The sequence below is a fragment of the Drosophila rhopaloa genome, unplaced genomic scaffold (assembly GCF_018152115.1).
Source record: "Drosophila rhopaloa isolate 14029-0021.01 unplaced genomic scaffold, ASM1815211v1 contig_163, whole genome shotgun sequence".
In the NCBI taxonomy this organism is placed as follows: Eukaryota; Metazoa; Arthropoda; class Insecta; order Diptera; family Drosophilidae; genus Drosophila; species Drosophila rhopaloa.
Genome location: NW_025335043.1, coordinates 3,337,481 through 3,354,322, shown reverse-complemented (window position 1 = coordinate 3,354,322; position 16,842 = coordinate 3,337,481). Strand labels below are relative to the sequence as shown.

The following is a 16,842-nucleotide window of genomic DNA, read 5'->3' as shown; positions in this document are numbered from 1 at the left end:
TGTAAGCTATAAGGAAATCTATTAAATTTACAAGTTCTTGTTTTAATGCGGATTGGATATCTGAATATTTAAAGTTGAACAATTATAATCGATTAGGTGTCAGTATTACATTCCCTTTCCAACTAATTAAATTATTCAAGCTGCTAGCTTATACTAGTTTACTATTTCGTAATTCACCTTTAAAACTTCATAATAAAATTGGAAATTAATTTGATATACACTTCCTTTTGTTGGTTTTGCAACCTTATAGAAGTAAGTTCCTTCCAGGAAATAATTACCGTTTAATTATAATTGAAATCCAATTAAAATAAATGTTTTTTTTCCATGTCTAAGTAATATGTTAGAATGCATTGCCATTAAATTACCCCTCATTTATAACATACACACAACATACACATTGACTTTCGCTCACTCAACAATCAATCGCTTAATTACGGTCATAACAATGGCTGCAATCAGGCTTAAATGCACAATGAAAATAGCCATAGCCAACATATCATTTACTATCATAATCCGATGTCGAACAAGCGACTGATTATTGCAACAAAGCCACAAACGCGTCATTGAACTCCCGGCGCGACTTGCGGGCGACAAAAAGCGCGCGCAAGCGCACACTCAAAGCGCCACCTGCTGGGCGCTTTAAAAACAGCTCTCATAACCGACAATTTATCAATTTTCTGAATATCTTCCATCAGAATTGGACTGTAATTAAGGCTGGCATAAAAAGAACTTTTTGTTTCTGCTAAAACGATTTGTAGTTGGAAAATCGCCCAAGGAGCCAAAGCAAAGGCCACCAGTGAATATATGTCGCTAATTGGCTTTAGGTTGAGCTACTGGAAAACACTTATGTGTGCTGACCACATTTGCATGCAAAATGCAAATGAGTCAAAGGCTTCACAGCGTTTTGCGAGTTAGTTGTGGGCCGCTAATAAACGTAAATTGCTGGAATTGTTCAATAAATGCCGCGAAATATGTTCATTAGCCGCCTCTTTGACATTTATCTATTTTGCACTAAACGGAGGCGTGGCAACAATGTGTGGTTTAATGGAATGGGTCAAGTCATAACATATATCTTTCGGCCACTTGGGGAAATATCACAACTTCACTTCCACAATAACAAATTATCTTTTATGGACACATCACTTTAGATACATCGATGTAAATAATAGTAACTTTTGCTTATCACTTAACTTTCCTTATTCGCAATTTAAAAGGTAGTAAATAGTTAATCTTAATTACAAAATCCTGTTAAGAAACTGCTAACTGTCTGTGACCATAAAATTGATTATCGACAATCCATTGATAGGGGTAATTTTTCAAGTCATTTATTAAATAGTGAATACAAATAAATGCCAAGTTGCCATATGCCATTTCAAATTAATGGCAAAATATAATTTACGAAGCAATTCTGATTAAAATCCTTGCCATATCATAAACACACCCACATCAAATTAACTCACTTTGACTTCAGCTGGCCAGTAATTAAACTCAAAATAAACCAAAAATCCATACAAACGAACTGCCCACATAATCCGCAGAAATATAAAACAAATTACACGGCTTATCTTTATTGGCCCAAATTTCAATTTGCCAACAAGTAAATTGAGGCCTGCCACAAAGTGCAATTAGCGATTAAAACAAAGGCCTCAACAGCCAAATTTCGGTGCCGTGATAAATGGAAAGAAAGTCGCTTTCGATCGGGCCCACAAAAGGGAGAATTCAGAAAGACAAGACCTGGACATCAGTTGGCTTGTCAGCAGAAATATGAGCCCCATTGTCGGGTACAAGATGTCTTGCAGAAAGGCCAAAGCACAATAAATGCGAAATATAAAACATACATGTATCCAAATTAATCATTAAGTCGGGCGAAGAAAGAGCCAGCGGATAAAACACACCTACCCAACCCAACTCAAGTTGAATCCAAAAGGGCAGGGCAAAAGTTTCTGACTCAAATAAATTTGACTGCGGGCTGTGCGAAAAGTGATAAAACATGCAGACACTTTTGGATGAAAGCAGATGAAGCGATGGCGAAATGGGTGAAAAGATTTGCATAATATGCAGAGAAAATTAAGTCCAAACAAAGTTCACAGCTTTACACGGAGAAAAACAACTAAAAAGTATTCACAATGGTCTTAAAATTCCATATCTTAATGTTTTCTTCTTGATATTCTACAAATCATGACCAGATCGTGAGAACTACATTTTTTTCAGAGTTTAAGATAGGACTGCATTATAGTAATAAAATTATTTTTACAATTTTATTTTTATACTGCAGCACATCTTGAAAGCCCTCTTTTATTTTACCACACAAACATGAATATTTAATGAAATCCATTAGCATAAAAAATGCACCGTAGCTCTATTAACACCATCAAAATTGAACACAATAGCAGCAAAAATAATTACACTTCAAAATTAAAATTGTTTACAAGAGTGCAAGCCACGAACTGCAATTAACGCTCCATGTTGGCTTGGCCTTTATAATTTGGATTGATCATGAAAGTTTTCACTTTCTAAGCTTTTCCTAAGCCAAAGGTAAACAAAAAGTCCAAGGGCCAAGGGACCGTTTCCGGATTTGTCTGGCAAAAGGTGTTAAAGTGTCGGCGGTTTGTTTACCTAAAATGCTGCTAATTAAATTGGGAAATGCGCTGGTTTGTTGATTGGTTGCGTATTTGTAATTGAAGTGTTGAGTTTCTGAAAAATATCACAGATATGGCATGTTTTTAAAAATGTGAAGTAAACAGATGCATTATTAAAGATCAGTCTACACCAAACTATAAGCTCTTTTTGTTCATGACTTTTAAACAAGCATTAACTTAATATCCTACTATTCTCCAAAAAACATAATAAAAAATTGTACACAACTGAATATCTAAAGTAAAACTATTAAAAATATTAACATGTTTAAATATACCATTACAACAAATTTTTATTGGATAGATTTAATTTAATTTTGATTTAATAAAACGTCAAAATTATATTGAGCTTAAATCTCATGCTTTAGCTTTTTTCTTATCTAAGTTTGCTAACAAAAGAATATTCAGAATCAGTTGTTGCACCATATCCGATGTAATATTACAACACTTTCTTTTCTTTCTATTTATTTCATTGATAATAAATATATTACAAATGAGGTCGACATATTGAACGTATTAAAATCTCTGCACATGCACTTTTTACCTGTCTGAAAAAACTCTCATGCTTGAAAAAATTCGCTTTTGAATTACTTTAAGGTTCCCATAAATTCATTAACCCCCAGCACCTTTCCTTGTCATTAGAGCCGCACTCTATAGTTGGTTTTACTAAGCGTGAGCGTGCCCAATGCTTCTTTCCACCTGACCCATAAGTCAATAGTGGCAACTTGCATCTCGAGATTATTTACGCTCAACTAAGCCGGGCTCAAGTGGAGTACTTAACCGACTGGAGGATGGATATGGATTTGGATGTGGATGTGGACTTGGATGTGTTTGTGGATGCACATGTCTGCGGGAGTGCCTGGTCCATTTCCCTGAGCAGTGCCATTACGATTGCCATTAGCATTAGCATTCGGCATGCCGAGCACGTTTCACACTCCCAGGGAAATCCAGCGAGCAGAGGGGTCATAAATGACCGACCTGACCACGACTCTCAGGTATTGGCCATGGCATTAGAAAGCCGCCACAAAAAGTGCGCAATGCAAGGCAATGCATTTTATGCCCCAGCTTGTTCTCGTTACGTTAACGCTTCCTCAAGTGCCCGAACCCATAACCGCCAATCCCCACTGAACCGCACCGAAGTGCATTTCACTTTCCCAGAAATCAATAACGCCGTGATACTGAAGACGCCCCGCGAGTGTGATGAGTGAGAGTACCTTTATGCTCCCATCAATCCCAAGCGATGACACGCTAAGCCGAGCTCTACACTCAAAAAAAATGGGATCTAAAAATGGAATCATTAAAAACAGTTAAAAGAATGGTTTGTTTATAAAAGGGAGATATTATTCTACTTCAATGCTTAATAAGCATTTATAGCATTTATAGAACGTAAAAAATAATATCTTATTATATTAATATGTAAATATTTTTTAAGTAAAAGAAATTCGTTGAGATAATCAGCTTTAATCTGGAATTTTGGGAATGTTTTTATATTACACATTTGTTATCTACAAATTGATCAAAGCAATTGCACTTGAGATATTAAGTTCACATTTTAACTTTAAAACTTTATAGAAAGAGAAAGGGAAACAATAAATGATGTAATAAAATTTCAAGGGGAGAATAAATGGCTTGCATAGGATCACAAATATCCTAAAATAGAAATTAAGGTAGCTTTGGTAAGCCGAAGTTTAAATACCATTGCAGTTATAAAAAACGAAGTATTGGTCAACATACCTAATCAATCAGCTCCTTTTTATAAAATTGAATAATTACCGATCGCTCTCTTCAAGTCGTAGAAAAACACTTTTAATGATTCAATCCGTTTTCAACATTTTATAAGTCTAAGTAATTGTATATATAAACTTTTCTCATCGAAATGGTTTGTCGAAGGTACTATTAAATTTAACATTTATTCTCCTTACCTTGTAGTGTTTATCGGGCATTAAAATGGTAATAAAGAAAGAAAGTATTACCATAATTAGGTAATACTTTTCCTTGGTGCAATTAAAAAAATGCCCATTGATTAACGAACAAAATGAAGTACGTTTTTATGTCATATTCTCCAAACTTTGGCTTATTTGCTTTTATGATTTCTGTGCGCCTTCTTTCACGTAGTTATAATTTTTAATGGGCCTTTGTGAAAAGCCATTCCTCGGGTTATGAGTTCGGCACCAGGAATTGAGTCGTTTTCACAGTGGGAAGACGAGTACACTATTAATCTGGCCCGCTCATGGGAAAGCTGGTGGGAAAATCAATTTGCAACTCAATGGGTGAATCTCCGCGAGAGATAGAAGTCGGTAGCTGGTGGACGTCCAAAGTCCGATGGGTCAGATGACAGATAGCGAAAGGATTGTCAACTTTCCAAATGCCATAAATAAATGAGCCAGGCAAATAACAACTTAATTTCGCCCGGCCTGGTCGCACTTGGCAAATGCATTTGCATTTGCATTTTTAGCATACTGGGTATAGCATATGGGTATATTTTCTCACCCATTTCACCTGACTGTCTCCACATCTCACCCGTTTATCTCCGCGTATCTCTAACTCTGGGTGTTTTCGGATTTAGTTTGTTTGCCGGTGGTTTTGGCATGCGAGCCGCTTCCTCGAATAAATCGCACGGCATTTGCATGTTGAGAAACAATTTCTCAGGTCGGGTGTTCGGTCTTGTTGATCTGGCTGGATTGGATTATCTTGGCCTACAGTTGGCGGAGGCCTTTGATATATGCCACATGGCGATGGTCATAATATTTTTGCGCAATTCGGTTGTCGTCGAGCGGCTTTTTCGAGTCGATTTATCGATCGTTAAGTAAATGCATTAATTTTTCTCACCGCTCGTGGCCATGTTCGCAGCGGTAAAGAGGCTCAGCATGCATTTTTCCATCGGCCAGCATTGATTTATATTGCCAATGGAAAACAAAATTCCCAGCTTGTCAATTAATTATGGTCATGTATCGCCGACGCGGACTTTAATTTCTCACTCAATTCGGCTGCAATTGTCGAATTGTCCGCCATAGCTGCTGACATGCTTCCCTCCCAAAAACTTTATTTACTATACATTTTTCCAGTTTGATTTGTTTATCCAACTGATTAATGTTCGGCTCTTGTTTATTGTTAGCCAAGCTATTCCACTTACCGGTAGCAGAGCGAAAGCTTTCACCTGACTGCAATTCAATAGCAAATCCATTTTAACGTTTCGGTGATCCTCATAAAATTTGGTATTCAAATTGGGCTGACATCAGAGAGTCCACAGCCTAATGCAAAATCTTAATTAAACAAAGTGAGTGCCGAAATCACTTTGCATTGAGCTGTTTGTCTTGTCTCGGATTTCGGTGCACTCCACTCAAGTGGACAAACCCCACACGGAAAAAAATGTGTTTATTATGCAGCTTGGATTTAATGTTATTTGTCGATCTGATAACAGTTCCTAATTCATTTTTTTCTCTGTGCAGTAAGACAAGGAAAACCAATTTGAGCCAACACCTCAGACTTGGCAAACATTCTAGGCATGATTACAATACTAAAAAAATGTGTTTTAATAATGCCAGCCAGAAGATTTGGCAATCGAACTGTTGGCCAGAATGCGCATGCATTAGCCAAAATTTGGTATACGAGTACCAACAATGCTGGGACCCAACATTAATGGGCACTTTTTTAAACCGCCAACGAGCACGACGATTTCCATTAGATGCCGAATGCAAAGTGGGCGATTTTTACGGGCGGTTTGGAAATGCCAGCGCGTTTAAAATCGCACAAAAGCCTTTGCATGCGATTCGCCAATGCTTCCATCTAAATGATACTCGAACATTTCCATCCATATGCGACTCGTGATCATAAACATTTGCCATGGATGAATAATGCTGAGTGGTGTTTTGTAATGATTTCAAGGTTTAGAGGGCGGTTCAAGTGGAAATCGATGGATAAATAATGTGAGATATCTTGAAACTTAGTTTAATGGGACAAACTACTTAGGTTGATCCAACTTACATTTATTGTGGTAATTACTGATATTACAAATTTATTTCGATTTTTCTAATCAACTTTATTAGCGTTCAGAATTTATTAAATTTTAATTAAATTTAAATGCCTCACGTTTCAAAAGATATCATTAAATGAATTGTCTTAATTTATATAATTATGAGCACTTAAAATGGTTTTGGCTTAAACCCAGTTCCAATATGCTCTCGATAAGTTTCTCAATTTAATTAATCTGTAATGGGATCTAAGTCTTTGGCCAGCGCTTTCGACTCTATTCAATTTGACCAGATTGCGATTTTCTGCAGGCCTCCACACTTGTTGACCCTCCGCTGGGTCTACGTTGTTTATTTTATGACATTTAAACAATTATTTTTCAACACAAGCCACTGTTGTTGAAATATCATTTGATTTAGCCAGCCAGTTGGCCGGGCCCACACCCTCGTGTAAGTGGCCAAAACGAGTCTTGGCCAGGGATTGGAGTTGCTGGTGGTGCTGCATTTGGCTGGTGTCACAATGTCTGGGACCGCCAAGTTCTGTGACGCTGTGTTGTTGTTCTCGCAAACGCCCCGCGGCCAAACATGAGATGTATATTTTATTTTTCATAATTTAAAGGAGAAAAAAATGCATGCCATAAAAAAAATACATTTTGATATAAACCTGCTGTTGTTGTTGTGGCCGAAAATCGAATTCTTGAATGAACCATTAATCTTGTTGCCAGCTCGGTGGACTCGGTCATTAAATACCGCCGCTGTAATTGCATTGCCTGCACTGAAAGCTAAATGTTATAACATTTTACATGTTATATCTCAAACAAGATAAAAACATGATAAACCCTTTAAAAAGTATACGTAACACGAAATTTGTAAAAAAGCGTTTTACTTTTTAAAATGTTTAGACACCGTTTATTCACCTAAAACATAATTTTAAACTATCACAATAAAACAATACAAAAATATTCAAAATATTTTTATATATTTAGTATTTACTCAATTTACATAGCACTACAAGTGCAAACTCTTTATTTAATGTTTTAGGTCCTATAGTCAAATATTTTAATTTTTTTATAAATCTATTTAAAAATTATATATTTTCTACAGTGTGAGTCTTGGAGTCTGCTTTTGCCGATTTTCTCAGTTTCAGTTTTGCCTCAGTTTTTGCGGGCAAATTAATGCGGGTTTGTCATATTACAATTACTGGCTTTTTCTGGCCCGGCTCTGTGGCAGCTGGCATTATTACACCTGCGCCTCAATGCAACGGAGACGGAGGAGCAGACTCCCCTTGGGGTTCCAGCCATTTCGATCCGATCCGGTTCGGCTTTGCTGTTTTATGCCCGATATATAGTAGTTTTCTGGCTGGAAGTCAGTCGGTCAATTGGCTCATTCTGCTCATTTGTTTGCCGCTTTGGGAGCGGCCAAAGTTCAACCAAACGGTTGACAGTTCATAAATTTCTAACGTGATTTGTTCCTCATAAAAACTTTTGGTGTGTTCTCACGATTATAATTTGCCAAGCATTTAAATTGGACTTAAAAGTGGGTTGGTGCAATACCAGGTACGGATGGAGGATTTATAGAATTGTGAGCTCAGATTATTTTGTAATAGCTTCTTTAAAGAGCTTCTAAATGAAAAATGTGCAAAATTGATAAGCCTTAAAAATGTTAAATAAGTAAAATAAGTTACCGATTGATTCAAGTGATAGCTAATATATTTAAAAGCACTATATAGTATAAACACCCCAACTAGTTTTTGAAGACATTATGATCGCATAACGTGTAATGGACATTGACCTGTGTTCCTTTACAAATTACACTATTTAATGGCATCCTGTTTCCACCTCAGTAACTCCGATCATCTCCATCATGCAGTGCAAATTTTATGAAGCTTTTTTTCACGGTGGCAGCGGCAACTCCTCTTTCTCTGTGTCTCCACGCGGACAAATTGCCGAGCGGAAAAAGTGAAAATCACCTTTGGAGATGTGATTTTTTTTTTCAATTTTCAAATTTTCCACGGCCCCATGTATGGCAGGCATAATTTGTTAATTATTTTCCGAAGCACGGCTCGTGTGCCGGCTACAACTTAATCAAAGTGATGGGGCCAATTAAAACGCCGCCGCGGGAAGCGATAAGAGATCCCAGACCCCACGACGAACTAGTTTAAAGAAAGCCTTTCCACCATGCGAGTGAAAGAAAGAAAGGTGGGGTTGGGTGGGCTCTTGGTCTGGCATTGGATTCGATTGGATTGGATCGGATCGGATTGGGTTGGGTTGGTTTGGGGTTGAGCGAAGCGCATCGAAACGGACCAAAGCGAACCGCAGCTTAATTACGATGAGATAGAGGCGGAACTCAGCCCACAGATCTATTGATCCCCAGATCGATGGATAGGAGATCAGCGCCATGGAATTCCCCAGCTGATCCCGGTAGCTCGCAGATTCAAGATTGAAGCCTGTCGAACATATCATACTCACACACAGAGACCTTAGAGTGTTCGTCACAGAAAAAACAGTTTACACAAAGAAAAAGATCAATTAAAGTTAACATTTTTTTTATCGGTACTTAACTTTTTCTGAAAAAAATTTGAAAAATACAAATTTAATAAATATAACAGTGAATGTTTTTGCTAAACTTAAATATGTTTAGTTCAAATCTCAGATAAAAACATTTTTTACACAGCAATAAGTACTTGACTTAGGATTTTAAATTGTTTAAAGAAAATACCTTAACTTAAATTGGAATCTTCGAAGGAGGAACTTCTGTTAAGCAGTATGATGGATAGGAAAAGTCTTGTGGACGTAGTTAGTCGGTTGACAGTCTGTGGGCAGACTGGCTCAGCCAAACATCCTCCAGCGGAAGTGGGCGACTCGTGGTCGTGACTGAACCCAGACATCCGCTGGTGGAAGAGAACCAGAGCACTCAGACATCCGCAGGCGGGCCAACTTGTCAGATGGGTTCTTTAGCCAAATCACAATCATCAAACGGGCCAAATTGAATAGCTCCCAAAGACAGGCACTCTTTACTAACCTAACCATAATTTCAACAACTTTGTTAAGCCCATAATCGATGGTCTAAATAAAGTTCGATCCCTGGCGATTCTTTGCTTTCAATTAATTTCATAACAGACCCTTCGTTGGTTCCAAAGTCCAAAGCTTCCAGCCACCTGCCTGCCTCCACACACACCTCCTGCCCGTCAATTAATGGCCCTCGACTCCGTCTGGCGGAGCCAACCAATTTCATCTTATTATCCCACACAGAACCCAGAAACTGGTTCTCAGGTTCCTTTTCTGTTTCTGTTACCGATTTTGGTCTGAAAATCACGTTTTCGGTGCCATGTCCAGTCTCGCGGCCTACCCAAAACCAAAGAAACCAAGTCGGAGGAAAACAAGAGAAGGCGAAAACCAACGCAGACAGAAAATGATTTGCAGTTCATTAAGACGAAAGCCCCCAATCCAAAGGAGCCAAAGACTAGGCGATGACTAAGACCCCTATGGAGGGGCATTTGTGGCGCATGTGAATGAAATTGGTTTCGGTTTGTGTCCCGTCAGTTCGGAGGACACCAGTCCACAAACTGGACAGGCAATAGGCTTTGAATGGCAGAGCTGCACTCAGAACAAATACTTGTTAAATAGCACTTGCCCCGAAAATAACATGATATTAAAAGCCATTTTTAAGGCAATGACTTTGAAAAGCATTGTTTAATTTAAACAAGCGCTTCTTTTGAACCGATATGTTTATTCGTTTATATTGTTTAATATTTGCAGGTCTTGTTAGTTTTTGAAACTTTGGCTGGCCTCACATTTTCACAGCATATTTTAACACCCTAATTGTTAAAACTTATGTTTGGCTCTCCACACCTTTGGGTGTAAAAAGTGTTTGAAAAAATTACTATTCCCATTGCAAAATACAAAATAACATAAGATATGTGTGAGCAATACATAAAAGATCAAGGTAAAATGTATTTCGTCAAGTGCAACAAGTGGGAATTTTTCAAAGTGTGCCCACCAATCCAGCCTGATCTTGACATGATAATTATGTCTGGGCCGTTGTAGTCTTGATAAGTCTGACAATATTTTGGTTTAGGGCTGCAACAAGGTGGGTTTAATGCCTAGAAGAACCGCCTCGTTGGCTTTATGAGTGCTTTGGATCTGTGGCCATTTGAACGCTTTCATCTTAGGATGGCCCACACATGTGACCAATCAAAGAGCAACGCCTTTCCTTTGGGGCCTGCTCAACTTTGACGAAAGCTGTTCACTCTCTACACATAAAGAAAATCAGTAATAGAAGAAAAATTCGAGCGAATATCTGTGAAATTGTATACTTGTATTTAAGAAAACCCTTTTCAAAAGAACAATTGTAAGCCGTTCAAATAAAAAGTAAAATATTTTTATAAGTAAAGGTATGGCGATTAAAACCAATATCCAATCCGATGAGTGTCTTTTTTGTAGACATTTTGATAAATGCAAAAAGTATAAATTTTAAGAAATAGTCCATAATAAAAATAAATCGTAAAGGTATCGAGATTAAAAATACCAAGTAGTATAAATTGCGTAGGAATATCTGTACAATTATGATGTAATACTCAATAGTAAAAAGAACGTGAGAAAATATAATAAGGAAAGGTTTTAAGATTAAACTAAGTCGATTCTGAGGAGTAGATTATTCACAGACTTTTTCCATTTGACTTTCGATATTTTTTCTCTGTACATCAACTTTCATCAATGATAAGTTTTTAACTCTATTGGCACATTTTCTTGCAGCAGCACCGCCAGGAGTCGCAGTCGCCGGATTACCACCACCGCTATGCGAGCAATGGCAAACTGCCCCGGGCGGGGGGCTCCACCAATGGCAGCAGTGGGTTTTCCACCGGCACCACACAGACGGTCACCGCGGATGTGCACCACCAGCACCACCTCGGCGGAGGAGCCGTCGCCTCCGCCGCTAAGCAGTTGATGGCCCACGGCAACGGCATAAGTGGCCACAGTCGCAGCAGCAGCCTGAGCCACAACATCCATGCGGTGCCCTACAGCGAACTGAGTGCCGCTCCACCGGCCTTTGCCACTCCGCCCACGCGTAGGCGGTTCTTCAACCATAAGAATCTGCGCAGCGCCCTCACTGGAGGAAGCAGCGGTGGGTCCGGCGGAGGAGGAGGAGGCAGCGGAGCTGGAGGAGTGGGCGGCGGCCATCGACGCACTGCCTCCAACGGGGGCTGTCCCATTGACACGGCATCAATCCTATCCGGCGGTAAGTTCAGAATGGGGTTCAACTGGGGGTCAGGTTCAAGCTTTGCCATAGAAAAGTTTTTCACTTTTTTGAGGAGAGCCACAGTTTACAAGAAAATGTTAACAATTTCCACAACTATTTAGTTATTCAAAGGAAAAATAATAACAAAGGTTTATTTAATGAGAAGATTCTTAAATTAAGGCAACAAATAAGTATTTGTTAGGAACCAATATAAAGGTTAAATTATAATTGGTACAATAAGAATTCACAGCATAATTTAGAGCACTTGAAACGATTTGGTTTCATTGCCAAACGTACTCGTACAGTAAAACTCACCCAGCATCCATCATTAGATCATCCCCATCAGCATCACCACCATGACAACCAGACGGTGGGCAAGGAATCGAATGCCCTGAATACATCGACCTGCTCGGATTCGGCGGTCACCAGGAGGCGTCGCAAGAACGTGAGCAACCACAACCTGAAGACCTCGGCCCGTCATGGAGCCAGTAGCGAGAACCGCCTGAACAGGCTCAGTTTGGCTGGAACATCCGTATACGCTGGTCACTTGTCCTCGCTGGTCTTCGGCAAGATCAAGTCCCTGTGGAGCGTCAACTCCTCCAATTCGAGCGAGGCGGGACTGAACCAACTAGCAGGCATGGCTCCGCTCCACTTATGTGCATCCTCCAGTTTCTGTCGTTCGCATGCTGCATCCTCATTGTCGTTCATTAACACCTTTTTCTCGACCAGTTCCTATTTTTTAGGGCGATTTTGCATGTTTTTAATTTGAATTGTTTTGAAACTATTGAATAAGGGGTTTTTAAGTTTTCTTATAATAAAATTTAAGCCTTTGAAGTTATTTTGAGTTAATTTTTTGTTTATTTAACTTATTTTAAAAGTGTCTTAATAATGAGGTTATAATTATTTTAAATCGATAACTCTTTTTATACTTTTGAAAGGAATTTAATATTTTAATATATTAAAGCCATTTTAATTTGTTGTATAATATGTACAATATTAAAATGAATCAAAAGTTCTCAAAAAGAATGTCTTTATAAACCCAAAAATTAAATTGAGAAGTTTAAAAGATAGTATTCTAAAAATTTAATTTAAATTAACATTTTCTATTTAGAATGTTCCTAAGTTGTATCTTTATTGTATAAGCATAACCATGAATTTGATACTGTTAATAATTTTTTTTCTTTGCGTATTCAAATTTATGTTCCAAAAAATGTATAACGAAAAGTGTCCTAATTGATATTTTATAACTTTCGGTTTGTTCTTTGCATGCTTACCTCATCATGATCCACACATCTAATTTGTTTTCTATTTTCCCCTGTAGGAAGCGACGCCCTCGACCACCACTCCTCGCTGCTGAACGAGAAGCTGCAGAAGGACCAGCTCCACGCCCGTCTCGGCCTACTGCTCAACGATCCCGGGAGCAATGGGAACAGCAGCAGCAGCGGCAGTGGCTGCGAGCCCATCTCGGCCCACTCCACGACCAGCACCACCAGCAGCAGCGGAGTGGGAGCGGCCAGCACCACCACGAGTGGCTCCTCGCAGAACGTCAGTCCGGAGCAGACGCTGGCCAGCGGGGCCGGGATGCTCAGCGGCAGTCAGCTCTCGGTGGCCACCAGTCACGGGGTCAAGGAGGATGCACTGAGTCTGTGCGGGAAGTTCAAGGCCGGCTGCTCCATGCTGCACGTTTACGAGGCGCTGCCGAGCAAGAGTCGCAAGGGCAATGTGAGGAGATCGACGCGTGGTCAGCAGGCATCCAGCTCCAGCTCCTCGGCGGCAGCAGCAGTCGGATCCAGAGTCACTGCCTCCACTCTGGCAGCGGTTCAGCTGGCCCTGAAGCCCCTGTTTTTCGAGGTGCCGCTGCAGGAACCGGATCCTCCGTATGTGGGTCGCCAGTGGCTTGTGCAGCAGCTGTCCAACATCCTACTCGGCACGGAGACACGGGTGGTGCTCATCAACGGACAACCGGGCACCGGGAAGACCGCCTTCTGCCTGCAGCTGGTGGAGTACTCCTGCTTCGGCCGCCGGCAGATGCAGGATGATCCCGATGGCATCTATAGCCAGCTCCAGCTGGGCGCCCACTGTGAGCGCATGCGGGGACTGGCCTCCCACATGGTGGGCTACCACTTCTGCCAGGCCGACGCCAATCTCACCTGCCAGGTGCCGGATTTCGTGCACTCCCTGGCCGCCCAACTGTGCCAGGCTCCCCAGCTGACCGCCTACAGGGACTACCTGCTGTCGGAGCCGCACCTCCAGGACATCCTCAGTGTGCGCGAGTGCATCGCGGATGCGGAGAGGGTGATGAAGCTGGCCATTCTGGAGCCACTGGCTCAGCTGCACCGATCGGGCAAGATACCCGCCAAGGTGGCTGTCATCCTGGTGGATGCCCTGTGTGAGGCCGAGTACCATCGTCCCGATCACGGCCACACCATTGCCAGTTTCCTGGCCCAACTCACGCCGCATTTTCCGGCCTGGCTGAAGCTGGTGGCCACCGTGAGGACGCAGATGCTGGAGCTGGTCAAGGCGCCGAGCTACACGCAACTGACCCTGGACAGCTGGGGACAGGCGCTGCAGCAGGACATGCTGGACTACATAGGCGCCCGCCTGGCGGATAGTCCCGAGATCCGCCTGAACATCGGCGGAGGAGGTGGCCAGAACTCGCAGGCGGGAGGCCAACCGCAGACCAAGTTCGTGTCCCATCTGCAGTCCCTGAGCAGGGGCTCCATGCTGTACGCCAAGCTCATCCTGGATCTCATCGCCCGCGGCCAGTTGGTCATCAAATCGTCCAGCTACAAGGTGCTCCCCGTCTCGCTCGCCCAGATCTTTCTGCTGCACTTCAACCTGCGCTTTCCCACGGCCCGCAGTTTCGAGCAGGCTGCTCCGATCCTGAATGTCTGCCTGGCAGCCCTGTATCCACTGACGCTGGACGAGATCTACTACAGCATGGAGGCACTGGGTCACGGACGGGAGTCGCTCAGTTGGCCGGACTTCATGCAGCGCTTCAAACTGCTGGACGGCTTCCTCATCAAGAGGTTGGACAACACCTACATGTTCTTTCACAGCTCCTTGAGGGAGTGGCTGATGCGGCGGGACGAGGGCGAGTCCAACAAGTTCCTCTGCGATGCCCGGCTGGGTCATGCGGCCATCGCTTTCCGGTTGTCCCGCCTGCAGGCGCCACTGTCGCCGCAACTCACCCTGGAACTGGGTCACCACATGCTCAAGGCGCATTTGTACGGCGGAACCAGTCTGACTCTTCTTTCTCCAAGGGATCTGCAATCCTATTGGTTGGCTGGCGCGGCGGACAACATATCCTCCTCGTTGGGCGCCCTGCGCAATGTCTACAGTCCGAACTTGAAGGTTTCCCGGTTGGTTCTCCTTGCAGGAGCTTCCCCCAATCACCGCACCGATTACATGGGAGGAGCTCCGATCCTTTGCATTGCTGCCCACGAGGGAATCCTGCCGATGGTCAGTTTGCTCCTGGAGTTCGGCGCCGATGTGGGTCTGACCAACAGCCAGGGCTGCACGCCTCTGATCCTGGCCGCCATGCGTGGCCACTGTGACGTAGTGCGTCCGCTGGTAGCCGCGGGCAGTAGCCTCGGTCAACTGGACATCACGCAGCGCTGTGCCCTGGTCCATGCCGCTCGAATGGGTCATCTCAGTGTGGTCAAGTACTTGCTGGCCTGCGACTGGTCGCCGCGTCCGCACTCCCAGGACGTCACCAGATCGGTGGCTTTGCAACAGGCTCTAATTGGAGCAGCCGCGCAGGCACACTGCAAGATCCTGGAGGATCTACTGGATCTCAATGAGACCGAGTTCGATCTGGACGTTAATGGCATGGAGCCGAGCAGTGGGGAACTGGCGCTGACCGCCGCCGCCCGTCACGGATGCGTCGATGTGGTGGGCATCCTGCTCTCTCGCGGCGCCCAGATCGATGCCAGGAACCGCCAGGGATACTCCGCCCTCTGGCTGGCCGTCAAGGAGGGCCACTGGAGCGTGGTGGAGCACCTGCTGCAGCGTGGTGCTCTGCTGGACGAACCGCTGGGAGAGACGCGCAAGACGCCGCTGATGATCGCGGCGGAGGAGGGTCACCTGGAGCTGGTGGACCTGCTGCTGGCACGGGGATCGGCCCGGGAGGCCCAGGATCACGAGGGATTCACGGCCCTCAGCTGGGCCTGTTTGCGAGGACACTTGGCGGCGGCCAAGACCCTCATAGAGCATGGCTGCAACCGCCATCACGAGGATCACAACGGACGTACTGTCCTGGATCTGGCCGCATATCAGGGAGCCGCCAGTCTGGTGCTCTACATCCTCGAGCAGGGCGGCAACCTGGAACACATCGATGTACATGGAATGAGGCCGCTGGATCGCGCGATTGCCTGCCGAAATATCCAGGCCGTGCAGGTGTTCCTGCGCAAGGGCGCCAAGCTAGGACCCACCACGTGGAGCATGGCCATGGGCAAGCCGGAGATCCTGGTGGTGCTGCTCAACAAACTGCTGGAGGACGGCAATGTGCTGTACCGCAAGAACCGTTTCCAGGAGGCCGCCCATCGGTACCAGTACGCCCTGCGCAAGATCTCCGGACTGGAGCAGTTGCTCGAGAGGAATGCCATCTTCGCCCAGCTGCGGACCAATCTGCTGCTGAATCTGTCGCGCTGCAAGCGAAAACTGAATGTGAGTAGCAGGAAAAAAAAAAATTAAATTGATTCCTAATTAGCCATTTCTCTACTTTTCAGGAACTTGACGCCTCCATAGATTTGGCCACGCAGGCGATTGCCCAGAAGCCGCACAGCTACGAAGGATACTACGCCAGGGCAAAGGCGCGCATGGAGCAGGGAGCTCTGAATGAGGCGCTGGTGGACGCCAATGAGGCGATGCAGCAGGCCGCCCAGAGCGGAGTCCTTTGCGAAGTGGTCGAGGTGCTGAAGCGCATCCAGACCGAGCTGCTCACCCGGATCACCATCAGCAGCGAGGATCAGTCCGGCAGGATGTTAAATATTGGCGGC

The 16,842-nt window shown here is 43.4% G+C and overlaps 1 protein-coding gene across 1 annotated transcript in view; it reads left to right on the top strand.

Annotated features, from left to right (window-relative positions):
• The window catches only part of LOC108037593 (protein TANC2), a 65,824-nt gene that overhangs the window by 48,867 nt on the left and 115 nt on the right, over positions 1 to 16,842 (top strand). Inside the window, 4 exon segments of the mRNA XM_017114197.2 lie at positions 11,359 to 11,842; positions 12,175 to 12,477; positions 13,164 to 16,510; positions 16,573 to 16,842. Of these exon segments, the coding sequence (XP_016969686.2) occupies positions 11,359 to 11,842; positions 12,175 to 12,477; positions 13,164 to 16,510; positions 16,573 to 16,842 (4,404 nt within the window).